The sequence below is a fragment of the Oxyura jamaicensis genome, chromosome 14 (assembly GCF_011077185.1).
Source record: "Oxyura jamaicensis isolate SHBP4307 breed ruddy duck chromosome 14, BPBGC_Ojam_1.0, whole genome shotgun sequence".
In the NCBI taxonomy this organism is placed as follows: Eukaryota; Metazoa; Chordata; class Aves; order Anseriformes; family Anatidae; genus Oxyura; species Oxyura jamaicensis.
This window is the reverse complement of record NC_048906.1, coordinates 89,755-117,370: the sequence shown is the minus strand read 5'-3', so window position 1 is coordinate 117,370 and position 27,616 is coordinate 89,755. Positions and strand designations below refer to the sequence as shown.

Genomic DNA, 27,616 nt, shown 5'->3' with positions numbered 1-27,616 from the left:
GTCTTCCAGCCCTTTAGCTTTGGTTATATTAATCAGACTCAGTTACTAGCAAGGATGTAGTTAGTTTTCATGATGTTTGATAGTAAAACATTGTATATATTAATCTTTCTTTTTCAATCTTTAAGCACAAATTTCAGGAATGTCCTTGAACCAGGTTCTTTAAAAATTATCATTTTTTTTTAAAATAGTCATTATGTTGTTCTTTGTCCTTCATTCTTTAAGAATGACATTGAGAGAATTTTCATTTATAAAATTGTTGGTCTCTTTCAGATTTTGCAAGAACGAGGTTCCAGGATGTGAAGACAGTATTGAACGGTGAAGATTTTTTCTCTTTTATTCCAAGATGCAGTGAATTGTCACATTGAAGAGGCTTGTCTACAAAAGAAAAAAACTGATTTAGACAATTTTCTGTTGATCTGGGTTTCAACCATTTTTGCCTATAAGCTGGTGTCAACTGGCTGAAAGCATTGCAAGATTACTTAATGGGAATAGATGGTGTGGGAGTGTGTTTTAAGTTTTGGTTGTAGTGCATGGTTGTACTGTCTTATGGGCTGGCTGACACTGGCCATTTGAAAAGAAATGACCATGCACTTATTTTCCTCTGAGACATGTAGCACTTAATGCTTGGTGCTGGATGACCCAACGTTGATCAGTTTGCAGAGATTTTCCTACTAATCATTGTAAACATTTAAAGGACAATGCAATTGGTGCTACACACACACGTTACAGCCCACAGATGCAAATATTTGGGCCTACATTGTTTTGGAATCAGTGACAGCCCTAGTTGACTGTCTTCTACTGCACATTCCTTATGGCTCTGTGACATTCTATTTCTTAAGAACATCCTAGGAGATCAACTGAAACTAGCATGTAAAAAGTTACACAACAGACAAAAGGTTTCTTTAAAGGAAGGTTGTATATATTGACTGTGGGTTTATGGCATATGTTAATACACAAAGGGAAGACTAAACTCTGAGAAAATGGCCTTCATCTGAGTAATTCTCGATGTTCTTTCTGTCAAATCAGTCTCCTCCTGTAAAAGTTATGCTCCAGTCTTAGCCGGATGTTTGGACGCAGAATCAAAATTCACTTGAAATGAACAACTGAACTTTCTTTCTTTTGTAATACTTGTATTCAAATTGTGTTTGTACTTTTAAAAATTCCTATAAGTGTTGACCTTTATGGATTACAGTAGAGATTTTTCAAGAGCTGGACGATTTACAGAAATATGGTTGGTTAGTCCTAAATCCCTATCTCTGTGGCTGGGATTAAAATCTATCTAGAGCGTGAACACAAGCTCATGCAATCGAAATACTTAATTACTTCATACATTCAAGATACCTGTAATCAATCTTTCTATACTGTTTCAACTATGCAGTTAAAGAACACGGTTTGAATACATCTGGTGCAGCTTTATTAGTTTATGTCCTTGATGAAGACTAATATACAAATCTGGAGCTTTTTAATACACTATGTTTTGAGCGAAATCTTTCGCGCATCTTTAAAACACTTAATTATATTGACGGTATAAAACTCAGCTTCATTGACTTACATAGCTGAAAGCAGTGGGAGTTTCAAAAACCTGTAAGATTGTTTTGAATTCTACAGACATTTGTTTTCATTCTCAGTAACATCAGAATTTATGCATATACTCTAGGTAATCCTTTACACAAAACCCCGATTGTCAAACACCCAGGGTCTACCTTTATTTATTTTTTTTCCAAAAAACAATAATAATTTAAAAAAAATGATTATACATAGATAAAAGTTTGGCAGGAACAATTTGTAAAAACCATTTCTACTAAGCTGGTTAAACAGTGGGCTAAATGTTTTGTCCATGCAATTAATGCTTGAAAGGGTTTGTAATACATTTTGCCACTTGGATGTGGTCTGCACTGGAAGCTGCTGGCCCCTCCACAACACATAAAATGTTTGTCTTTTTTTAAAATGTTAAAACTAAACTGAATTTACTAAAAATGTAATTGTGTAGGGAGCAATGTTTATACTTTTATACTTTTTTAGGCACCCATATTTTATCAGCTTAAATTTAACACCCAAGTTTCCCCTAAATAATAACAGATTATCTTATGTATCTGAAAATAAGCATAGCTATTGTCTGTGTTAAGTACATATTAAAACATTTCCTCTGCTGCAGTAGTCACTGTGTTTTTAAACAGCATGACTCCACCATATTCCCTGAGCTCTCTAGCACATGGAATTGCAGCCAACTAGGTTTCTTGTTTTCTTGATGTGTTTTACAGAGTAACGTAGCATTGGCCTATCTGGATTCTAAAGCCCAAAATATCTGTGTAATGATATTCTGAATCTGTATTTCTGTTGTCTCTTATTTAACTCCTCCCAAAATGAGTATTTTGTTTCATGAACTGAAATTTACAAGAATGGCAGCAGCAAAGCGTAAGTAACAAACTGAGCAAAACCAGAACAAATTTAGAGTATGTAAAAGGGTGTTTTTTTTCTAAGTATGTTTATTTCACTGGAGTTTTTTTCAGTGTAAAAACATGCTTTTATGATGAGATTACCTGCTATCTAGTATCCGTGTTGTAGCAAATTTGGGGGAAATGGGTGGTTAATCATTCTGCACTTTGTTTCCAATACCTCACACAGATTTTAAACAAAACAAAACAAAAAAGAACTTTAATAGGTACCTTGTAAATTATTTTATATATGCTATTGTTTGAGAACACTTAACTACCTACTTTTCCGTTCTTGCTATTGTCATTGTTGCTTTAATTTTTGTGAACATCTGAGGCTTTGAGATAGTTGGAAGTGCAATTATATGCCTTTTTCATGGCATTAAGAATCAATCCCTCAAAAAGTTTGGTTTCTTTTTATTTAACTCTTGTAATTTCAAATAAAGGTAGCTATACTAACAAGGTTGTTGTATTAGAGTCCAATCTAGAGTTTATCTGCAATGAACAAGTCATTCTCAAGCTGCTAAGATGTGAATGTCACCTGGTCCATAACTGTTCAAAAGCATAGTCTGACTCAGCTCCCACAGTAAATGAAAAACAGCTTTTTAAATGAAAGATACAAGGTTACCTGGAATTTTCTCCTACTTATTGTGGAGTCATTAAGGACTCCGGGTAATTGTGGTTTGTTATCTGTTAGTAACTTAATTGTGTGTCACAGGCTCGGTTGTATTTAGAAGCTTATATTGATTGTCTACTGAGTTTTCAGTCCTCAGAATCGTATACTCAGAACATTTGAAATTTTTTTTTTTTTTTTCAAATTTAGATAGGTGTCTTGTAATGATACCAGTTCCTTTCATCTCTCACCTTAGCTTTAGTAAAAGATATTCCTGAAAAAAACTGAGCTCAAGATTCCATCTAATTTTTTTGTCTTCAGATTTTCTTCAGACAGTAGCTGTGTAGCTCCATTTCTAGCAATGTTTATGAACAGTCATGATTGATTAGAAATGGTATTATTTCCTGAAGATACCAGAATTGAATCAATCTCCTCCTTCTCTGAGAGAGTTTTTTTTCAGGAGAAAAATGTAAATTTCTAGCAGATTAAACAAAAGAATATGCAATTGGAGGCCTGTGCAGGGAACCAGTGTGTTGAGTGGGATGAAGGTATTTTCAGAATTCAGAATTCTCAGAACAGAACACTGCATTCTATGAACATCTGTTGAGGTTGTTGGAAGTTGTTGATCTCTTTTTGAGCAGTATCCCCGACAAATTAACACACTCGTATTAATAACAAATTACCATTTTATTGGTATTATAAAAATGAACTTACAATGCAAAAATGCAGAAATGTGTGAATGAATGCAATTATATAGAAAATCTATTATAATGTGTACTGTCCAATCATTCAGGTACGCTGGAGTACATTCCTTGAAAAGTAAAGAGAAAACAGCAAAATACTGGGCTTTTCATGGAGATCAAAGTAAAGTGAAAAAAAGAGTCTGAAGATGAAGTGTGGCATTTTGTTTACTTAAAATGTGATAAAATCTGAAAGTTCTCCTATTTTATTCTCTCTTTTTCAATTTAACTTCTTCAATCAGCTGTGAAAGGTGGGGCCCTTGAAAAAGACATGGGATTTTGCTTTGCCTTTAACAGTACCTGCTAGCTCAGGACAGTGAAGTGTCTTCTAACGCAGACATTTTGAAATATATAGTCTGAGGATGCTATCATTTGCTTCATTATCGTTTATACTGTAGTTATTTCTAGCTTTAAGTACGATCTCAGGAAATTACCTGGGTTTGCATGTAGGATTATTGAGTCTTAAAATAGCAAAAATATTCCATTAAAAAATGTGGACGCCCGTCTGAACTCAGTGTATTACAACTTCTCTTTCTTTTGGTTCACAACAAGCAGTAGCTGTCTTTAAAGGCTTATTACTAAACTGAAGCTTTAAAGGGCTAAATAGATCTTTTTTTATTGCTCAGTTTGCCTAAGTGAAGGAACTCTTTTCAGTGCAGAAATGTTAAGGGCTAAAATACTTTCCAGGGATAATTTGAGGTTCCAGGGGAAGAAAACAAACAAACAAACAAAAACTTCTAAAAAGTAGATAGTTTTTTTTCTTATTCTAACAGATGCTACAATCATTTTTAGAAACAGCAGATATAACCAATCGCATATATAAGTGTGTTCTTATCTTGCTTGGAATTTCAATACGCAACTTGTTAAGGAGTACAGCAGAGAAGACGGCACATTTGCCTACCACTTCATTATTGCCTGTGTTGAAATTTAACTTTTGTGAATAGAACTGGCAATAGAGAGGCTTTGAGGAAAATTTGATGACAGGAATTTATTGCTGAATATTTCATTGCAACTTAGCAGTCCTTTACTTTTGCAAAGCCTACCAAGGCATAAACTTCTGGAAATTTCAGTTTATAAAATACCGCTGCATATATATATATAGCCTTCTGGGTTCTTCCCAGATGTTGTGTGTTAATAACTATTATAATCAGAGGAAATTACTTGAAGTTATTTTAATCCTCTTGAGGTGGCTGTGGCAGGAGAAAGTTCTGTAAGAGTATTCTCCTTGCTGTAGAAAGCTGAGCCTAAGTTTTGACCCACCTGGAAGTTGAGACTTCCAGGCCTGGTCATATGAAATGTAAGAGCTGATACATCTGTGTACCTGATACTTGCTCCTTTTGAAGATTTTCCAAAAGTGTATGCACAGTTTTACTGAAACTTAAGTTGGCCAATGTATACTTGCTAGGATGAAGCAAGTGCCAAGATGTTGTAAAAGAAATGTTGCCACCCTGTCTATTTCGGCTGTACCAAGATCACCAGACTGAACAAGTATCAAATGGCAACTATTTCTACTCGCTTTTGTACTGAGCCTCATCTGAGCCTGGCTATGAAAAATCTGTGAATCTATTTCCTATAGACTGTCTTGGCCCACCTACCTAATTCATCAGGTTGTTTCTTTTGATTTTATTTGTTTGAAATTATTGGTCTCACAATTACTTGTGCATCAGCTGTGTTGCTATCCAAGTGACCATACTTCCAACATGTTATTTCCTGGATAGTGGATTAGCAATAACGCTTTATTTTGTGCCAATTCATTATCTCTGAAGTGTTCTTACTGCAGCAGAGTTTGACTTTTTGATTTGGTTTTAATGCCTTTGCATTAGCCAAAACTCTTAGCACAGACATAGACAAAAATATGAATCCAAGGAGTTTCCCTGGATAAAAAAAATCTGCTAGGGCTTCCCAAAACATCTGAAGTTTCTTACAGTTAGCCATCATTTTTAAAACAAAGATAAAATGTGTGTGGGTATTTTTTTAACCTCCTTTTCATAACACTAGCATATTGTAAACTGCATGAAATAAAATTGTTTTTTTTTCCCTTTTAAAGTCTGATGTCTTAAATCTTTCTTTTCTAAATCCATTAATGTTGACCGTAACAGCGTAACATCACTGATGTGCCTGGTTTAGTACTTCAGATATAAAATACAGTTTCACTTTTGTGCAGTGATTCAAAGCAGTAATACTTTTTCCTTTGTAAAGGAGATGCATCTCTTTCTGCTGCCTCAAAGACTTTACCACAAAGAAAGCCATGTTTATTTGTGTATTTATCCACTGGGAAATTAAGGTATTTTCCTTAGGGTTTACTCTGACTGTCCCTGATCATTGTAGTAGGAAACTGTCCCCTCTGCTGTGGATATATAACTACCACCACAAAAAAAAAAAAAAAAAAAAAAAAAAGTGTAAAAAAGTGTCAAGTTCTAACTGATCAGTTTGCAAACATTTGCTTTCACACATCTCTAATCAGCCTACCTAGCATCCCAGATTTCTTGTATAATCCATTTTTTTAAATAAATACTTTTGTATGGAAAATCAATCAAACTGACACTTTGTAATAAGGCCAACATACAGTATAAAGTAAGAAATATAAGAAATCACTGTCAGCTCTGAAGTCTTACAGAGGCTGTATAATTAAGAATGAGGCAAATTTCATCTTAATAGTTTTAATCGGTTTTAAACGTGAAGCATGTTCTAATCTTTTATGTTGAGAAACTTTAGTGAATTGTGTCATTTTACTGATTTCCTGCACTTTAATTGTATTTGATTTTTACTAAAATAAATCCTAAGTACAAACTCTGGTAGGAATTAACTACTTAATATGATCAGTATATGTTTTTATCAGGCTCTGTTATAAAAGTACTTGCACTTTACAATTAACAACACTACTTTCAATTGAAATTCCTACTGTGCATATCTGTAGTTTCAAGTGTCTTCACAAATTTAGCGAAAATGAGAGCACAAAAGGGATGAGTGTGTACCAGATGCCAGTTAATAAGGGGGATGTAAAGTAGATCTTTCACTTATATTTCACCTATGCCTTACATGTCCAAGTCATTAACATCCAGTTTGGATCCTTTATATTAATTGGAGTTTATTTGGTGCTTTCCTTTCAGTGGGAAGTTTCATTTCAGGAAGATTAAAATGGCCATGCAATTTCATCTTTTAGTGTGCCTAAGTCTTACCTGGCAGTAATAAACACATAGTCCGTATTTATGTGGCATTATCTGAGGCTGCAGCCTGTACAATTTTGAGAGAAATGCTGTGAGTGGTGTGTTAACAGTCTCCTCTAAAAATCACTGCTTTTGGTAATGTCACTGGAATCCTCGGGGTCTGCAAAGAAATGCAATTTCTTCCACCATCTCCATTCAGATCAGTAATGACAATCTTCAGTGCTGAGTTCTGAAGGATGCAAACTCAAGCAACGGGAAAGCACTGGAAAGTGAACCTACTACAATACAGGAAATCTGACAGCTACATCAAGGACGATGCTACCAAAGCTGCATTTTAAATCTTTGGCTTAGAACCATCCATACGTCAAATGATAGGATACTTGGAAAGGTAAAGGGAAGAGTACATGTTTGTCCTGGCTTTACTGTGGGTATTTGCTAATGGTGAAAAATTCCTTAAGTAGAGTGATCTTTAGTCTGATTTGGTGTAGCCACTATTATGTTTGCATAGCCTTGCTGAGAGCATCTATTCCAAACTTGTGCAAAGAAACCACCAAGACATTCCAAATGTATTTTCACCAAGTAGCATGCAACTGAGATAGCATCCAATAACTGCTTAGCGAAGCAGCCTGCAACTAGACTTTTCATTGAGATCTTTGAGACTCTCCTGTTTCTCCAAATCGTTTGTGACAATCAGAATGTATACACAGCTGCTAGCTGTTCTCCATCTCTTCTCCAGCAGTTATTAGTTAAAAGGAATAAAGTAATTAAGGCATTTGCTGGTATAGGCATCTATACATTAAGAAAAGAGAAAGCTGGGCACGAGGGAAGGCCTACAGAAAGGCAGGTATACTATTTTGTATTCTTATGCTGTGTAATTGGCTAAAACACAAATATGAACAAGAACCATTCATTTCAAGATAACAGAATTACTGTTAAATAATTTGTTAATGGCAAGAAGCCAAACGAGCATGATAGAATGGGGCAAGTGATCCGATGATCTGGTTTGCTTATATGAAGATGCAATCATTATTTTGCATTTTTTAAACATTCCTGATACGTTGCTATTCATATTTCTCACTGCAGTAGTGAGATGCTGAAACTGCACATGTGCATAAGAGGAACACAAGCCTAAGGTGAGTCTTGAAAGGTGTATGTGGCCAGTGGAGGAGAATGCAAGGGCTGAAACATCAGTTTTGACTTTCTCTACACCTGATAGATACGGGATTTCATGCTCAAATTCACACTCATCCTAGAACTGGGGGGTTGAGTGATGATGTATAGCTGTTGTTAGTATGTCTACGGAAGCTTTGGAAGCACTTCTTCCTTACTTTTTGTCTCTGCTGGCAGTAACATCTCTTAAAAACATTGCTTAGCTAACATTGGAGATTTAAAACAAAGATCTTACTATGTCAGGCAAAACCCCCTACTTTGACAGCTCAATGTGGGGTTTTTTTGAGACCAACCTAGAAAGCTGAAAACCAGAAACACTTTCTCTATTCCTTTTGTAGAGTCAAACATGAAATAAATGTGAGCATGAGCTTTTTAGGAAAAAAAAAAAAAAAAAAAAAAAAAAAGACTGGAAGGGCTGTAACAGACTATTTGGCTTATCCTCTTAGCTAAACACAGGAGTAAACATACTTTAAGCATGTATTTTAATCTACCTTTAAAACTCCAACTGATGAAGACTCCACACTCATCTTTCCATTAGGCAGTCTAGTGCCACAGTAACTTTGTCAGTAGCATTTTCTTAACACCTGATCCCCATTTTTTTTCACTGCAGTTTAAAATGATGACATCTGGTCCCCTCCATTATGGATATGAATACTAGATTATTGCCTTACTCTCTGCTATAGCCTTTCATTTTCTCAAAGACAAGTTAAATCTCTACATGGTGTGCATGTCTGAAATGCTACAAAATGTCAGCAACAACAAAATTCAAGTGAGAATTTTAAAAGCCAAGCAGAACAAAGTATAAATAAATGTGTTCAGCAAGTTTATATTAATTCTGTCAGCTTCAGGTGCCAGCTGCTGTTGAATCCCAGTCACTCAGGGCTATGAAGAAACAGGCTTCTTCCAACAGAAGTTTTAATATGTCTAAGACAAGATGCTCTTGCAGCTGCCTATTCACCAGCTGGGATGATGGGCAATGAGGTTCCTAACATCAGCACAGAGTTTGATTAGGACCAATTCAAATCTAAAAACTTATGCACCGAACTATTTAATTTTAGTGTTCCCGAGAAACCATTTTGATCCTAAAGTACTGTATGGGACATGCATAGCTCAACAAATGTTACCAAACACAGACCACTGCAAGGCATGGCTAAGAGGAGGTTTCAAGACAGAAATTTCTTAAGCATTATCAAAATTTATTTTTATTCTTACCTGACAAGCTACCAAAACCAAACAAGGAAGCAAAACCACGCAGCACAAAACGTGCTGCCTCTTAAAAGTCGCGTAAAGTAGATTTGGGACAAACGCGACTCAAGGCTGCGCTAGCGGTCACGGTCAGCGTCTGCGCTTTCCGGCGCTATACGGGCCCAGGAGCCGCAGCAGCCCAGGGGCCGTCCCGGGGGCACGGCTGCCAGAGGCAGCGCTCCGCCGCAGCCCCTCGCCCGGCGCCGGGCCCTGCCTCCCTAGTGGTGGCCCCGCCCACCGGCCAGACGAGCCACGCCATGGCGCCAGCTCCAGCGGGCGGACAGCTCCGCCCCGCCCCTGCTCCCCCCATAGGTTTTCTGGCCTGCCCATCACCGGGGCCGTTCCCCAATCCAGAGCCCCTGCCGAGCACAGTGGGCGGGGTCCTGTCAGGCTCGAGCGTGTCCCGGGGCAGGCGCAGCCTGACAGACCCGCCTTGGCTGCCTGCGCCAGACCGGACGGTTTTAGGGCACGGGTGGCTCTCGGCGCCTGAGGTAAAAACCCGCTCAGTTTTTCGACGGGGGCTTGTAGAAGCCGAGGGGCACGAGGAAGAGAGGGCCTGAGAGAGTCCCGCTGCTCTTCCCGCTGCTCTCTCCGCTCAGGCGTTGTTCTGGTAACCTCCCGGTCCTGATTCACGAGGATGCGCAAATCGCGGCGAACGGCTCGCAGGCAGGGTCACACCGCGCCGGCGCAGCGGCGCGGACGGGTCGGTCGGAGGGACAAATCTCGCCGCCGCGCTCCGCACCAAGGAGAGAGGGAGGGAAACTCCGGACCAGAGACAAAGGGGGGGAGCCGAGTCGGGAACATCCGGGTCACTCGCTGCTGCCTCAATCCGGGACACGCGCGGGTGCCGCGGCCGATCACGGTGAGGCCTGGCTGGGCGAGGGGCCTGGGACGGCGGGGCCTGGCGCGGTGCGGAGGCGGCCGCGGGCCCTAGGAGAGCGCGGCCTGGGAGGGCGCTCCCCGCCTTTAGCGCAGCGGGACGGGCAGCCGCGGGGCGTGCGGGCCTGGCGGATCGTGTTGCGGCCGCGCGGCCGGGCCTGCCGGCGCATCGCTGCGAGCTCCGCGTCCCCTGCTGCCCTGCTGGGGGAGGTCTCGGTCCCTCCGGGACGCGGTCAGTGAGGGGGCTCTAGGCACCACGGGGCCCGCGCGAAGCGGTCCCCACCCCGACAGCCGCTTGTCCGGTAGCCCGCGGGCGGGCGCCGGGGTGACCGGTGCAGGCCTCGGACGCTGTCCTGGCCTCCTTGGAGGGCTCGGGATAGCAGTGGCCCTCGGCGGGGACAGGCGCCACTCAGCCCTGTCGCTGCTCCTCTGGGCGAAGTCCCCGGCCGGTCTGTTACCGAGCTGTCCTGCCGCGCGGCTCCTTTTGTTGTTCTTGTGCCTTTAGTAGCCGCTCGGACTAGTGCTGCCTCTTTTACCTTTTTCCCTGCGGCAGGCAGGAGGAGACTTTTTTTTTTATCACCCTAGAGCTGGTGGTGTGCTTTGATTAAGCTTCATCCCTTGGTTTCGTTGGCCCTTCTGAAAAGTTAAGAGTGTCCGGTTTGGGGGGCAAACTGTTCCAATACAGGATTTCTTCCTGTGTCTGCGTGCAGTTGGTAAAGTGAAAATGAGAGGCTAGCAATCTTAAACATTTTTGTTTGTTTTGGTAGAATAAGAACTAAGAACATATTCTTCATTATCTAGGGACTTGTCATGGGTCATACTCGTGGGTTGTTACTGGGGCACAGGAGCGCTGTTCTGTATAAGACTTGCTTTTTCTGTTCAGAAGTAGGTTCTTCTCTCGCACACACGACCCCACATACACACCTGAAGACAGAGATGGCTGAGTGTTTTGGTTTTGTTTGCTTCTTTTTTTTTTTTTTTTTTCCAAAACTGGTAGTAGTTACAGCAGCAGAGGTGAGCTTCTGAGTAAACTTGGAAGTTTCTGACCATTTTCTAATGAGTTGATAGCAGTAAAAAGAGTATTGCCACTTCTTAATCCTGGTGTGTATGTGGAGGTGAGTAAAACCAAATAAAATGTGAAGAGCAGCCTCTTACATTTGTGTGGCAAGATAGAGTTGATAAACTTCCTCTGGTTTAGAAAATCATATTTTTTCCAGTGATGTAGCTGTTTGGTATTCTGGGTCTTCAGTTCTGCTTGTTTCTAGTAAATTTCTCATGTGAAGAAAAAAGCAAATCGGTTGTGATATTCCAAATTAAAGAAAACTTTAAAAAGATAAGTTTCTACAGATATTTGGGCAAACAGTCCTTTCAAAGGGGAAATGTATGTAAGTAATTGAGGAAGATAAAAATATCAGCGAGAATATCCTTGTGTTTAATAGTTTAACACCCAGTTAGTACTGCACTTCTTCCTGCTGCACCATAGTTTGTGAGACCAAAAAATATATATAACAAGATGATCGATCTCTGTTTATTCTCTGTCAAGCTACAGCAGAGCTGAAGTTTGCGTAAGATATCTTTTTTTTTTTTTTTTTTACTGAATTGCTGCTAGAGTGTGTGTATTGACAATTCGTTATTGGATTGATTTGCTTTAGAGGGGACTCTAACTAATGGGATCTCCATTTTTGAAGTGGTCTTTCTGTCTCTGTTTTCTCTTGTACTCGTACTTGGTAAGTTTGTGATGAGAGGCTTTAGATACTTCTCTGCTCTTGTCAAGGTTAACATACAGCTGTTTTTGAAGAGGTTTGCCAGGCACTGACCTATTACATATAAGATACATTGATATTTGTCAGAAAGAAGGTGACAAGTTCTATGACTAATAGTTTGCTCTTCCACATTGTTTTGTGCTGGCAGTTCTTTGCAGTATTAGAGTAAGTAATTGAGGAGAAAAGCTGTGAAACTTAGTGAGATGACAAGATGACAGAAAAACTAGACTCCCAATTCAGGATTTCTTTTTTACATGAAAAGGGAGAGTTAAAACCATGTCATGTTTACTTCCACAATGCTGACAATAAATCTGTAGCATTCTCTACCCAAAGGTGACAATTCTAATTATTTTAAACCTTTCTAAGACGTTGTAACAACAGTTGTGCAGAAGAGAGACCCCAGGCAGGCATTTGTCCCTACTAAGTAGGATAAATATATGCACTTGGAATCTAACCTGAAAACATAAATGCTTATCTATGTCAAGCATCTCTTAAGATATCATAGTTAATCACATTTGAATCATTAATAAACTTTTCAGATTTGGGCACTGAAGTCCTGAACTTTAAAGTCACAGGTTCCACTTGGTGTGAAGTAATGCAAATGAGTCTGAAATTTTCTTCATCTAAACTATGCTGTATGTTACAGTTCATAAATCCTGCCGTTGAAGTATTTAGACTCGGAGCCAAAATGTCGCTTCATAATACCTGTAACTACTTAGGCTGCAAAAATAAGAGCTCTGAACTATTTTTACATGCCTCTTTTCTCCCTCTTTCTCTTCCTGTTCCTGTGTGAAATATATCCTGCTGTGAAATTGATAATCACACTTAATTTATTGTGCAACTGGGGGGGGGGGGGGGGCGGGGGGTTGGCGTGCAGAGAGAAATTGGCATTTCAACTAAGGGAATGAAAGGTAAACATTGAGAATGAAAACTTGGGAAGGAAATGGTGTGTAAAACTCCCTCTTCAATGCGTTTTACATCTTGAGGTACAGAAGAGTTAAAATAGTACGCTTAATCTTTTTGATTACAACAAAGTGTTTACATGTAGAATCGTTAAGGTTGGAAAGGATCTCCAAGATCATCTGGTCCAGCCATCCCCCTACCACCAATATCATCCAGTAAACCATGTCCCAAAGTACCACATCAAACCTCTCCTTAAACACCCACAAGGGCGATGATTCTACCACCTCCCTGGGCAACCCATTCCAATACCTAGCTAGTCTTTCTGAGAAGAATTGTCTCCTAATTTCCAGACTGAACCTCCTCTGGTGCAACTTGAGGCCATTTCCTTTTGTCCTGTCGCTAAGTTATCTGTGAAAGGAATATAGACTGAAAAAAATAGTGTGTTGTTTGATCAGTGTTTAATTAAATCAAATGCCTCAATATTTTGAAGGGTCTTTTATAGAACAGAAGAAATCCTTGTATTTACTGGGGCATGGTATCACTAGTGCATAACCAGTTGCAAAAGCAAGCAGGATACAGAGCTCAAACTCAATTTCTTCTACTGAAAAAATTTGATTTTCGTTGTTCTTTAGGACATGCATGGCTTGTGCCCTCTGAAAGTTAGTATTTCCTTTCAGGTGCGTAACTAATTGTCTTTTAGTCACAGAAAAAAAATGATTTATATATTTGAAAGCATCCTATAATATGTTTCCCTGCAGAAAAATGTATCTGAGTTGCTAAACTGTCAAATATTTGAATGACGTTTAGGCACAACTGATTTTTTAATATTATTATAGTGAAGTTAGTGTTAGTACAGTGGATAAGAAGGTGCTAACAGTACAGCTGGAAATGTCATATACTTATTAGTTCATTTAAATTTGTTGTTAGGGTATGAGCTCATGCAATAAAATTACTCCCTTTAGAATTTGTCTGAGGGAGAAGTGTGTTTTTTTTTTTTCTTTTTGTTCCGATGATCTCTCCAGTGGCTCCATTTCTGCTTGTGAATGGCAAGTGGTATGTACAGTTTTAGTGTTGACAAGGTTCCACAAATCTTCTGACAAGACCAAGATTCAGATGCATGTATTGGGAATATTAGATGGAATGCAGATTTTTTTTTTTCCTCGGTGCGTGCTTGCTGCATGGAGTGTTACTGGTCCTTTTTTAAAAAGCTTTAATTTTAATTAAAGTCTAGCAGAAATTGTATTGCTAGCTGGAAGTTGAAATAATGGGTTGTAGTCATCCAAGAAAAACCCACTTTGGGGAAGGAAAAAGTGGAAGAGAGGTGTTTCTTAAGGTCTTGTAGTTGAGGTGTCCATGCTGCTAAGCCACTCTTGATGATGTGTAAGTACTTAAACTGGGAACCTCCTGTATTCTAATCTTCAAAGGGTATTGCAGATGTGTATGAGTAGTTAAGCATGAGATTTTAAAGCAAGGACCTTTCTGAACTACTGTTCATATGGTCAAGAACTCTACATATGCAACAATCCTGTTGTATTAATAATTCTTAATCACTGGACACAACTCTTCTGGTGGTTGTATGGAGAAGTCAGGCCAACTGTTCTGAAACTCTACAGCTACTGATTATTAACTCTAAAATGGATAGAAGTGCAGTAGGAAGGAGGATTAGAGACCTTCATCGGATTTTTTTTTGACCATGTGGAATCCTTCCTGAACTTGAGAGTGCCACTCTATTGCAATCATCCTGTATAGAACTGTTCTTGTGTCATCTGTAGTAGTGACCTGTGCTGTATGTGTTTCTTCAGCAGTCTTGGTCACTGTGTGCTTGGCTGTAAAGAAGGTGGTGAAGATGCTGAAGGGTTATTAAGTTTATACAGGAGTTAAAGACCTGTCTTGAGGAATCAGGGGGCCACTGATTCTTCCCCAGTTGATTTCTGTCTTGCTGTCTGTTTGTGCTGCTTTTTGCAAGTTATGTAACATGTATGACACAACAGTAAAACTGAGATAATGTTAATAAATTCTGTGCCTATGTTGCTTTTGTGTAGAACCCTGGCTTTTAGCAGAGACTTGGTCTAAAATTGACATTTCTTATTCTCCTGTTTGCCAGAAATAGGAGCAGTGCAGGCATTTGTCTATAGAAGAAAGCCGTAACTTTTGTGATACAGTAAGGAGGTAGTTATGCGTTTGTCAGTCACGAGTAGGAAACGGGAGCCCTTTTCCCATTAATAACAGTGTTACTGTTGTCAAGCTACTGTCAAAGTCATCTTGAAAACATGGTTCAAATATTATGCCTACCTTGTATTTTAAACTCGGTCAAGTCCAGTAACTAAGAGGTTGTTGTTGGGGGACGGGGGGATCAATATTATTCCCAATGTTAATATCTGCAGAATGTGCAAAAATGTCTTTGCTACAGTACTGAAAATTGAAGGCCAAAGGAATACCTGAGTGATCAGAGCTCATAAAGAGAACATAATGTGATATTTACATTGTAAATAAAAGATTATACTAAAAGCAATCATTTTTGTTTTAGAGGGACTCTAAATATGTCTGGCATAGCTCTCAGTAGACTTGCACAGGAGAGAAAAGCCTGGAGAAAAGATCATCCATTTGTAAGTATATATGAATTCTGTTAACTTTCTGACTTCTGCTGCTGTTTTCATGTTATGATGATTTCTTTCCCTGATGTATTACTTTAATTTTTAAATAAGCTCCTTAAAACTATGTTGTGCACAAAGAAATAACTCTGTATAAGGAGCAAATGTGTCATAAAGTATTCTATGTTTCTTCTGAAATTCTTTTTTTTTTTTTTCCCCTTGCCTTTTTTCAGGGATTTGTAGCAGTACCTACAAAAAATCCAGATGGCACAATGAATCTAATGAACTGGGAGTGTGCTATTCCAGGAAAGAAAGGGGTAAGACTTACTGTTGTCCTAACATTTCGTTTATGCTTAAAACTGTCATAAGCCTGCTGGTGTATTATGCTGAGGACTGTAGGAATATAACTTAAACATCGTTTAATTTAAACGCTTCGATCATGCTGTAGGACAAAATACACCATGAGTCTGTTCAGCTATTGGCACTGATCATCTTAAGAAATTCTTCAGAGGAATGTGTAAGAATCCTGAGTGGAGCACACTTGAGATAAACAATGGTTTGAACCTTAAAGCAATGATTGCTTCTGCCGGTTAACAGCCAGTACCTTTTTTGCCTGGTAAATAGTGAGATTCTTCAGTCCTACAGAAGTGCTGCACAGTAGCATTGTTTTCAACTTTTTGAATTTCATGGAAAATAATAGTTGCTAGCATGAAAACTGAATGTCTTCAATTCTGTGGAGTCTTCCCATTTTATATTAGGGAAATAAGAATAGAATTTTCTAAAATAGTTTCTTTTGATCTGATTTCATTTGAGCTTCTCATAAAAATAAATAGTCCTGGACTTTATTCCTTGCCCTTGTTATTTTATTCGGTTTGGTCAGGTTCTAGGGGATGGGACTAACACAAACCTTTGTGTGGAGATGATCGTTAATGCTTGAGGCTTTTTTGGTTTGTACAGTACCAGTGTAATTTAGTCTGAGCAGGATTTTGTTTCCTTTTTTTTTTTTTTTTTTTTACAAGTTATTTAGCAAGGAGACATTCTTGAATTCACTGGATGCCTTTCTGTTTTCTGGGATAATGCTATTAATTACATTATTTTCATTCTTTTGCATCTTTAGTGTCTTGCATTGGATGTATGACAACTGTTGCTTTGCCTGGTCTACTACTACTTCTTGCTGGCTTGCTTATGTTCCCTTAAGATCTCCTTTTTTTGTTACCAAAACATGCAGATTCCATAATATTGCCTCAATTAGTTTAATGCTGAACATGATATTACTGCTAAGGATATAACTTAGCTCAATAAGTTGATAAATGTCTGCATAACAGATACCTGCTTTTTTGTTTGACTCTCCAAAAATGTCCAACTCAAGTTAGTTCTGGAAGTATCAAAAAAAAAAAAAAAAAAAAAAAAAACAAAAACCTTAGCAGTATAAGGAAAACCTCATTCCATTGTGTTCTGCTAATACAAGACTATTCCTCATAGTGGCTAGTTATGTACCTTATGTCACCTTTAAATACTTTTGAAAGCTTATGGCGTGAAAATCTTACATACTAATGTTTTGAAGCTTTGTAAACTGCAAAAAAAAGTAAACAAAACCCTTAAAGCCAACTTCTTGCCTCCTAGGAAATGCTTTTCCCTAGGAATATATCAGTTAGATTCATGTAACTTCTGATAGGGATCTAATAAAAAAAAAAATGGGGTTTTTACTCAAGTGAAAATGTAATTTCTTCGGCAAGAAGCAGTGTACACTGCTCGTCTCTACCAGGAAAAAAAACAGTTGCTGTATATTGCCTTTCTGTTTGGAGGCATGCTGTACTGCAGCTGTTTCCCCTCAGACAATAGAATGGATGAAACCACCATTATGCTTTCTCATCAGCCAGATGAAAAATTGTAGTGGTGTTAGTGCTAGGTTGGAGATCTCCATTCACTCTCTTTTTTGACAGCAAATCACTTCTACTTAGAATATGACTTGAAGGTAACATCTGTAACCGGTCCACTAATGCAGGAAGATCTAGATGATACTGCTGTCAGTTATTTTAGTATGGCTTTTGAGTATCTGCTATCTTACAGCTGTCAGGTGTGTTGCTCTATCAGAACGGCAGTCAACTTGTTTGTTGTCTGTCTGTTCTTGTGTTCTGGTTGAACTGTTTATTAAAAGCCACTTACCTTTTCTCAAGACTGATTGAGAGGGCTTTAAAATAGGATCAGTGGGAGAGGGGGATACAATTAGGACCACTGAGATTAAGCAAAGGGGTAAGGCACTGTCTGAGGGTGGCATGGCTAGTAGGAGTATTTCTGCTGCTCTGGGGAGCACTACAGGTTTAGGAGCACATCTGAAATGCTTTTATACCAACACATGCAATATAAGGAACAAACAGGATGAACTGGAAGCTTTGGTCTTTTTCTGGAGTGTGATATTGTTGGTATTAGTGGGACTTGATGGGATCTGTCCCATGACTGGTGTGCTGGGATGGAGAGCTATTGGTTGTTATGGACGGATAGGCAGGGCAGGCGAGGTGGATGTGTTGCGTTTGTTGTACGGGAGAGATTAGGCCCTTGTCTTTAAAGCTGATTCCATAGAGAGGCTCTGGGTGATTTTTAAGAGGACTGATAGCAAAGCAGATATTGTCATGGGTGTCTGTTTACCAAGGATGATGGCAAAGATGAGCTATTTTTTAGGCAGTTAAAGGAACATCTGGATTGGTTGCCCTCATCCTTATGGGACACTTCCATTTCCAATACATAGACTGGGAATGTTGTATTACCATGAGAAATAAGTCTGGAAAATTCCTGAAGCATGCGAAAGATGACTTCCTGACACAAGTACTGAGGGAGCCAACCAGTCTTCCTGGATCTGTTTAAGAATAGGAAAGGCCTTGTAGGAGATGTGTGGTAGATGGCTGTCTTGTGCACAATGATTGTGAAATAGTTGAATTGAAAACTTTGGTATAAGAAGAAAGGTCTGAAGAGTTGCCACCCTGAACTTTAAGAAAGGAAACTTTAAGCTTGTCACGGAACTATTTACCAGTGTCTCCTTGGAATCGGCTCTAGAGTTTACAGGTCCACGAAAGCTGGTTGCTTTTCAAGAACTACCTTTTATAGACTCAGGAATAGGCAGTCCCACTGTGCCACAAGATGAGTGAATGGGTCAGAAGACAAGCCTGGATGAACAGGGAACTCTTCCTGGATCTTGGGCAGAAAAATAAAATAGGACCTGGAAACAAGGTCTGGCTTCACATGGAGAACACAGAGCTGCAGTTCACATCAGCAGGGAGAAAACAAGAAAGGCTAAAGCTCAGTGTGAGCTTGTGCTGGCCCGTGTGGTGTCATACCAAAAAAAAAAAAGCTCTTCAGAGTATGTCAACAACAAGAAGAGGTTAAAGGTAAATGCTGGGTTCTGCACTTGAGATGGAGTAATGCTGGACATGGGTACAGGCTGGGAGGTGAGTGGAGAGCAGCTGTGCAGAAAGGGATCTGGGGGTGCTGATGATAGCAGGCTCCACATGAGCCAACAGAGTGCCCTGGCAGCCAAGAGGGCAAACTGCATGTTGGGGTGCATTAAACACAGCATAGCCAGGTGGTCAGAAGAGGTGATTCTCCTGTTGTCCTATGTTTAGTGTAGGTGTGGCTTCACCTTGGATATTGCATACAGTTTTGGGCTCCACAATATAAAAATGATACTAAGATACTTGAAAGCATCCAGAGGAGGGCAACAAAGCTGTTAAAAGGGCTATGAGGAGAATTTGAGGACACTTGGTTGTCTAGTCTGGAGAAAAGGAGGTTTAGAGACAACCTTGTTGCTCTCTGCAGCTTCCTGAGGAGGGGAGCTACAGGTCTCTTCTCCATGGGAACTGGCAAGGACACATGGGAACGGCACAGAGCTGTGCCAGGGGAGTGTCAGACTGGCCATTAAAAAACATTCCTTTGTCTTGAAGGTGCTCAAACTGTGGAACAGGCTTCCTAGAGGGGTGGTTGTTGCCCCATGCTTGTCAGCATTCAAGAGGCATTTGGACAGTGCCCTCAATGTGCTTTAACTTTAGTTTAGCCCTGAAATAGTCAGGCAGACGGATTTGACCTTTGTAGGTCTCTTCCAACTGAGCTTGTCTGTTGTAAGACTGAAAGCAAACAAAGTAAAAGCTTATCCTTTCTAGTCTTCTAAAAAACTGACAGGTTAGTCTCTTCTGAGAAGTTACGGAGACTAGATATTATGATTTGATGACAACTGACTGTTCAGAACCATTTCTTTAAATACATCAAATGTAATTGAACCCATTCACTTCTAAAAACAGCTTCCTTAGCATTCTCTAATGCACTTTTTTCCCATTCTAGCTCAGATCCTTACATTTTTGTTGTTACTGTGCAGAGCTCTCCTTTTTTTCTTCCCCAGGAAAAAGCATATAAATCAAGTAGGGAAGAATTAGGTATTTCCTCCTAAGGTGGTCTTCAGTCATACCTGTCTGTACCTGAGGCTGAGACTTAATAATTTACACCGATAAGATGCAAGACCATCTCAATTCCAGGTTGCCTGTGAAGGACAACCCAGCATGTACTTCCCTTGCAGTGATCTGATAGCAAGGGCAGTTTATGGAGAAATGGTCTGAATTTTACATCTATAAAAACTTTTCTGTATATCTACACTTCTTACCAGAAAGCAGTTTGTCAGTAAAGGGCTTTTCTCCTTTTTTCCAAGTAAGATGACAAGGAATGATATATTTGAGATGCGCTTTTTGTCTTGTCTTTTCCTAGGTGTGTTTAGTTTCTTAAATGACCCTTCTGAAAAATGACCCTTCTGAATAGTGCTGTTTTACTTAGTCATCTGTGTGGCACAGGAGTTGCTTTTTTCAAAGCTCTTGATTTCTGATAGCTTCTTGAAATTTCAGAAAAATGTAATCTGCAAAGCTACATGCTACCAAATGCAAGCAGATTAATTTAGACTAGTAAATCTCACGTTAATTGTAGCAATACTACAGTGCTCTCTGTTTTTTTGGGGGGGGGGGGGGGCCACGTTTAGTTGAGCAAATATATTGGCAAAATATAAGCCATTTTTATTCAGCTGCTTAAAGGGTATATATGTATCCTGTCTTCTCAGACTTGGTTTAAGTGGGCGTATAATGTCTTCCTTGTTACATGCATATAATTGAAAACTTTTAAATATTCAGTTTCTTATATGCTATGGCAATTTATACTTGTATATGGAATTCAGTTTTTTAATCAAATCTATTGGTGTCTTAGTAATGCTTTGAGGCTGTGAAGAAGTGGAAAAGCATTTTTTTTTTTTAACTTCAACTCCTTGTGTCAGTGGGATAACTCATCTCAGTGTAGGCAGCATACTATTGTATAGGACTGTTGTTTTTCGTAAGCATAGAAGAAAGTGTCTTATGTTTTGGCTGAGAAACTGTGGTCTTTTTTTTCCACCCAAGTTTGACTTTTCCTTGCTGTAATCAAAACTCTACCTTAACTTCTTTTATAGACACCATGGGAAGGAGGCTTGTTTAAACTACGGATGCTTTTCAAGGATGACTACCCTTCTTCACCCCCAAAATGTAAGAAGAATGACAAATGTATGCCTAGTAGAGCCATATTAAACTAGTCCATGAGGTTGTACGAATTATTTTGATTTCTTTGATTTTTTTTTTACTGACAATTTTTTGTTGTTTTTCCCCCCCTTATCCCCTACTTGCATTTAGAAAAATGTGACCAACTGAGCCAAGTGCTCGACATAACAGCATTGAGAAGAGAGAGGGGGACTACTGTTTGGGTTTCAAAGTTTGACAAAAGCACCACGTGAAGTGTTCACTAGATCAACACTTTGGAAAGTAATAAGTAGGCATGGTTAGTCTAAATCCTTTGGGGGGGACTTTCTTGGCTGTAAAGTTAGTCTTCTAAGCTGAGAACTTGGGGAAAAAATACTTCCATGAACTATAACCTTTTCATCCGTTTGCTCTAAATATAGAGCAAACATATCTGTTATTTTTCCAAGATGACATACAGTGGATACTCAGATGTTTTTCCTGTTAGGATAAGGAATCTTCTAAAACTTACTTCAAACTTACCCACTTCAGAAATATGAAAACATTTCTTGCCTTGTCTAGTTTCTTGGTTCTTGATTTGGCTGCCCTCTTAAATCAATGTAAATGCTTAAACATCTCTTTTTGACTGTCCTTTATTAGTGTTTCAGCTCTATCAGTCATCTTGGCTACTTGGGTTTGTTGCCACCTATATACAAGTGGACACAAGAGGAAATACACCTTTTAACTGGAAAATATTTAATTTGTGTGCAACTAGCATGCTCTGCAAGTGTTAAATGAATTGTCATGCTTTAAAATAATGTGTTTATGACTGGTAGGACTCATGACTAATGCCACTTATGCATTCCTACTGAACTTCATTGAACAGCTGATAAGCAAAACATACTTGTGATATAAGATGGATTAGAAAATTGCACTAAAATATTTGGTATACTGCTAAGCAAGTATTCATTCCATTACTTAACATGGTAGCTGTTGCATTTAAGTTAGGCATAGATTGAAGAAATAGCAGGTTATAGATTGTCAGAAGGAAAACTGCACCTCATCAGTTGGTCCTGCAACTTAGAGATGGTTCTTCTTGTTCAGTGCATGTCGCTTATACGTAAAGCGAAACTGGGGGAAAAATATGCTAGAAACTTAGTCTTCTTTGTATGGAACACAGTATCCTAAAGTGAGGGGGAAGTAGGTGAGTGAACAGCATTATCTTTTCTTTATACAACAATATGTGTAGCTATAAATATAGGAAAGGTTTAAGAAGCTCTTTGTGAAGCTACTATAGGCTGTCAGTTTTCATTTCTAAATGAAGATATTACTGATCACAATGATACAGTTAAATTGTCTGGACTGATAACACAGTCATGATAGAGTACCTGCTTTAGGTACAAGTGAGCCAAGAAGCAAACTGTATTAATAGCTCCAGAAATGTCAGGCTTTTGGGGCGGTGGGCAGGTGGGTGGGTTGGGGAGTGTATAAGGGGAACAGGGTCAGAGAGGAGTGTGTTTCTTTGGCCAGTTATTTACACTGATGGTTTAAACCAACTGCCTGATAATAGCCTTAGCTCTGTATGCAAATAACTCTCTTTTTCTTCAGGTAAATTTGAACCACCATTATTCCACCCAAACGTGTATCCTTCAGGCACAGTGTGTCTCTCCATCTTAGAGGAGGACAAGGACTGGAGGCCAGCAATCACAATTAAACAGGTCATTAATTGTACATATGTGTATACTTAACCTTCTTATTTGCTTTGCCTGCTTATCTTACATGAATGTAAAATGTTCACTTTGTGTTTCTATAGTTGGTTTCTAAGAGTGTTTTTTTTTCTATGTGGTACATCTCTTAGTAATGTCTGTGCCTGCATTACATCTATACCTTCTTCCACAGATCTTGTTAGGAATACAAGAACTTCTAAATGAACCAAATATTCAAGACCCAGCTCAAGCAGAGGCTTACACAATTTACTGGTAAGTATCTTTGCGTGTTAGCTTGAAAGTTGCTACATTACCTATGGCTGTCTATTGCTAATAGTATAACGTGCAGATGTTTACAGGAATGATCAAGGGATTTTTCTTGCCTGCATGACTATATCCTGTTGAGATGCCTAGCTTATGCTAAGCTTAAGCAAAGCAGTAGCTTCACAGTTAATAGGCTAATGGAACTTTTAATTGTGTGACAACAGCAGGAAAGTATGAAGACGTTCAGTTGGACCATGACTTTCATCTTGGTTCTAGCACAACATTAATTCTTTTACACTAAAGGCTAACTGAGGAGTAGTTATGAAGCATAATGATGTAATGAGGCCGGTGATAGAAGATTGAGATTGGATTAGCTGACAAGTTCCATTGATCAGTACAGAAATAATTCATGCCTATCCAGTAACGTGTACCTATAAGCACTTGTGCCTGAAGGATGAAGAAGAGCTGTTGTGATTGCTGTAAGGAACTTGTGTCATTTTGTGAAAATGAATGTTCGAAAAGAATAGTTTCAGAAAGTACAGAAAGTTGTAGCCTTAGTAGAATCAAAATTTTTGAACTAAAGCCTACTCTTTTTAGACTAATCTTAAAATTATCCTACCATTAAAAATGGATGACTGACTCAATCTTTAAGGGAGCAACAAACTCTAAACAAATGCTTTTGGTACTGACAGCTACTGAAATAATGACCAAGATGGGAATGCATGATTACCATTCTGGACAGAAGAACAAATCTTCAGGAGAGTGCCAAGTTTGGAAAAACAGCTTCTATACGTGAAGTCTCATAAAATATCATGTCAAAATCTTCTGTTACAGGACCCTAGTGAAAAGGAAGCATAGGGATGGATAGTGTCTGCAATTTAATTACAGACTTCACTCAAGGTTATTCTTTAGTATCTACTGAAGACTGGTTGGGACTGCATGCAGATGAAGGATGGATGGAAGGCTCCTTTGGGAGCAAGTAATGATGAGGCAGTCCCACCACTTTTTTTTTTCCCCTCTAGAAAAAGAATGGTCTGAGGAAATACAGTGCAGGAATAAGTACGCTTTCATAGAAGTACATATAGGCTATGTCTCATCCTTATACTTTCCTTCATGTATATATGTGAAACAATCTCTGCTAGTCTCGTTTCTGCTTTATTGCAGAGACTGCAAAGACAGGCTCTTGATTTTTTTACCTTGATGACTGGTCAGTGCTAATCAATACTGTTCTAAGTATGCAGTAGTTCATAGGAAATAAAGACCAGTTTCCGTGTGCATAAGCTTTAAGCTGACTTTGCTTTAAGGAGGGGAAAAAAAGATTGGGATGGGTGGAAAGGTTGTGTATAAGCTGCTGTTTGTTGTTGCACTAAGGCTTTCCAGATAGTAATCAAGCACTGTGCTTCTAAACCTGTTTCTATAAAAGCCACTCTCCAAAAGCAAGATGTGCTGAATGTGATAAAATAAAAATAATAAAATTTTAAAACTTTTAATTCTGTTAGTGCTTCTAGGAAAAAAATCTACCTCTATCGAGAATAAATTCTTATGAATGTTTTGCAGTTTACTTCAGACGTATACTCTCTGGTTTATCTTTTTTTGTCTTTGGACATGCATAGCATTTCAGCAGGTTGCTGTGTTTCTGCAGCCTGTAGTGTGACTCGTTGTTACTACTTAATGAGAAATTGTTAAAAGCAATTTATTTTTGTTAAAAGAAATATGTTAACAAAGCAAAATCGCATACGTGTCTGTAATTTGGGATGGTTAAATACTGGGGAAGGTGCAGTGTAGTTCAAGTATGTCTTTTAGTCAAATTGTCAAACTTCAAGAATAAACCGTATACAAAATAATACTTAGACTTGTTCTCCTCAGGATTGCTTTGGTGCTGTTGTTTTAACTTCAGCACTCCTAATGAGCTAAGCTACCTCCTCCTCTCCTGTAGGCATGCAGTCTACTATGGAAGGCATTGTTTTGTTTGGATACTCTGAGTGGGAGACCTAAGATCTAGGCTGTTTTCATCTGACAGTGCAGTATAACGTAAAGAAAAAATGTAGCTTGTAAATTTCTGTATTAAAAGAAGATGCTGTATTTTCAGACATGGCAAGCCTTTGTAGCTGAAAGTAGGTTAAGCTTTTACTGCAAGGCTGCCTGAAAAATCTAGTCGCTGTGAAATAACTTTGGCAAAAAAGTAATGGTAACAATTTTTTGTTTAGCTCTTGGTTGATGCTTCAGACAGCTAATACAAAGTTGTCTTTTTTCTGTGTACACAATGAGGCTTTATTGTACATAGTTCCTTGTAGTAATTGCTTGTTCAATCAATCTATAGCAAGTATGCTACCTGTAGTAAACTGTAGTGCTTTTTCAAAATGTGGACCCCTTCCCCCCACCCCCCACCCCCACCCCCCCAAAGGTTAGGAAAAGCTTAACCCTCTGAGTCAGAGTCTGGAGAGATAAAGGCTGAAGCTGCCATTATAATTTTCCCCTTTCTTAAAGAGTATAATTTTCCTTTCTTAAAGAGCACTTCCCTTCTTTCAAGATAGGTAAGATAAAGTTCAAAATCATATTCTACCAGCTGTTATTAAATTGGTCTCATCAATCAGCTTATCCTATTGGAAACTGGAATTTGTTAATGGCCACAGGTGGAAACTCTATGTTGATGAGTAAAACTGCTTGCAGGTAAGGTATAGCTGACCGTGAGAGAAAGCAGGAACAAACCTGATGCATATATAGATAGTTCAATCTGTATTTCATCTGTTGCCAAATGAGTGGTATGGCATGAAGTTTGTGCAGTAACTAGTTATACAGAACCTGACTTCCCTCCAAATGAAATTGTTGGAGTAATGTTACAGGAAAGTCTTTAATGTATATATTGTGGTGTTCAGTGAATTCCTATTTAATGCTTTTGTCTTCAGCAATGGCTTCATTTCACATTGAAAAGAAATGGAAGTAACTTTGCAATACAGTCTCTGATTTCTCAAGCTTTAATTGCCCTTTCTCTTTCTTCTATTCAGCCAAAACAGAGTGGAATATGAAAAGAGGGTTCGAGCACAAGCCAAGAAGTTTGCACCATCATAAGCATCTGTCATGCAGCATCTTAAAAAGGAAGGGATTGGTTTGGCAAGAACTTGTTTACAAAACTTTTGCAAAATCTAATGTTGCTATGTACAATTAATATCCACTTAGGGGAGGGGGTTGTATGTGTGCCATTTTTCCATATTCGCCACTTGTATACAGTTCTAAATTTGCTGAATTGCCCCCAGTTTTTTCATACAGGGTCTCTTCCTTCAGTCTTTTGTATTTTTGATTGTTATGTAAAACTTGCTTTTATTTTAATATTGATGTCAGTATTTCAACTGCTGTAAAATTATAAACTTTTATACTTCTATAAATTCACTAGTATCTTTAGTTACTTTGCTATCTGATGCAGGCATGCTTTAAAATGTTAGAACTATATTTAGCCTTTAGCTGGCTGTATGAGAAAAAAAAAATCATGCCCTCCACCCCCTTCCCTCCCTGAATTTGTTTTTCTATCTTTCAGAAAGTAGATTGTTATTGCTTAAGAGCCTCTGAGATCCAAAGTCAGCCAGCATCCTTATTCTGCATCACTTCCTTTGTGTTTATATGGCGTTCTGTCTGTGTTGCTGTTTAGAGTAAATAAACTGTTTATATAAAGGGCTTTGTTTCATTATCTTCATTAAAATTAAGACTGCCATTTAAATGGCTCTGAACACAAATCAGTTTTTAAGGTCTGTGATGCTGTACTTGTCAGATGTTGCCCTCATTTATTTTCTGCCTCTCTACCCCTGACACAAGTATGGTCTTTCTTTGGGCCCTAAATCATGATTACTCACAGCTATTCCACACACTCACAGTTCCTTAACAGCATATAGAATTGTGTAACTTGCTAGAGACCAATTGCTTACTATACATGATGGGATTGACATACTGGTATGACCACTTTAATATAAAATATCACGAGCATATTTTAACATGAACAATAATAGGAACTGTCCAGGGAATGTAAGGGGACCAATAGCATCTGGGGATTTTAAATACTTAATCATCAGAAATACCTCTGTGCCTTCTTCCATATGTCAATGTATATAGCTTTTAGGAAAAGGATGTGCTCTATGCAATTAGTTTCCTTCTGTAAAGAAAGTCAGTTAAATTATGTAAGTTATTTTTCATGTATGTTGATATGCCCTCTATTAAACTTGCACTCTTCTTTATTGTATTTTTAGTTGGAATAATTCTGAAAAAAAAATGAAGTATGAAGAGCTTTGTTCCATCTGAGCTGTAGCCTTTTCAGTGCTTCTTTTATTAAAAACTGGTTACTACTAGAGACGTGAGTTATCTTAAGTGTGATACAGCCCTTCTTTTAGATCTGCTGTATTTGTCTGCATCTGATTGTGAGAGCTCTGTAAAATGAAACCACTCCCTCAAATGAGAGTAGTTAGCACACTCACATTATTCTCAATTATTTTTGGTCCTTTAAAAAAATGTAGGATTGCTTCCTTTTTGCTATCTAGAAGTCCTTGTTGCAACATCTCATTTGGGAAACTGGGGTGGGAGAGTTGAGGAACTGCTAAAGGAAAAGATTTCATGTTAGGTTTATTGACTTGAACTTTTTTGAAGGGAA

General features: G+C 38.6%; 2 protein-coding genes and 1 long non-coding RNA gene across 5 annotated transcripts in view; 2 read left to right on the top strand and 1 right to left on the bottom strand.

The window, feature by feature from the left end:
* The window catches only part of LOC118174215 (BTB/POZ domain-containing protein KCTD5-like), a 35,201-nt gene extending 30,709 nt beyond the window's left edge, over window positions 1–4,492 (top strand). For both annotated transcript variants that reach the window (XM_035339405.1, XM_035339407.1), the window contains one exon: window positions 271–4,492. In XM_035339405.1, the coding sequence (XP_035195296.1) occupies window positions 271–300 (30 nt within the window). In that variant the 3' untranslated portion in view covers window positions 301–4,492. The remainder of the gene's footprint in view (window positions 1–270) is intronic.
* Window positions 173–9,754, bottom strand: LOC118174217. Its single transcript, XR_004754590.1, has 3 exons — window positions 9,335–9,754; window positions 8,614–8,861; window positions 173–375 (listed from the first exon to the last, which is right to left on the bottom strand). It is a non-coding gene; the product is annotated as an uncharacterized LOC118174217 (long non-coding RNA).
* Window positions 9,724–26,653, top strand: UBE2I (ubiquitin conjugating enzyme E2 I). 2 transcript variants are annotated; one of them, XM_035339408.1, is made up of 7 exons: window positions 9,724–9,858; window positions 15,440–15,518; window positions 15,737–15,820; window positions 20,974–21,046; window positions 22,622–22,731; window positions 22,913–22,992; window positions 25,989–26,653. In XM_035339408.1, exons 2-7 carry the CDS (start codon window positions 15,453–15,455, stop codon window positions 26,050–26,052), a joined length of 477 nt encoding a protein of 158 aa, XP_035195299.1. In that variant the 5' UTR covers window positions 9,724–9,858; window positions 15,440–15,452; the 3' UTR covers window positions 26,053–26,653. The 2 variants fall into 2 exon arrangements, with proteins under 2 accessions (XP_035195299.1, XP_035195300.1); XM_035339409.1 differs by lacking the exon at window positions 9,724–9,858 and adding an exon at window positions 10,093–10,229 and having other exon boundaries at window positions 25,989–26,652.
* Window positions 26,654–27,616: the final 963 nt, after the last annotated feature.

What these genes read in the sequence shown, in the direction of transcription:
- UBE2I (XM_035339408.1), top strand. Translation starts at nt 15,453, where the DNA reads ATGTCTGGCATAGCTCTCAGTAGACTTGCACAGGAGAGAAAAGCCTGG. An exon ending in CCCTTCTTCACCCCCAAAAT is followed by an intron (nt 21,047 to 22,621) that starts GTAAGAAGAATG and finishes CTTTTTCTTCAG; the next exon opens with GTAAATTTGAACCACCATTA. An exon ending in GAGGCTTACACAATTTACTG is followed by an intron (nt 22,993 to 25,988) that starts GTAAGTATCTTT and finishes TCTTCTATTCAG; the next exon opens with CCAAAACAGAGTGGAATATG.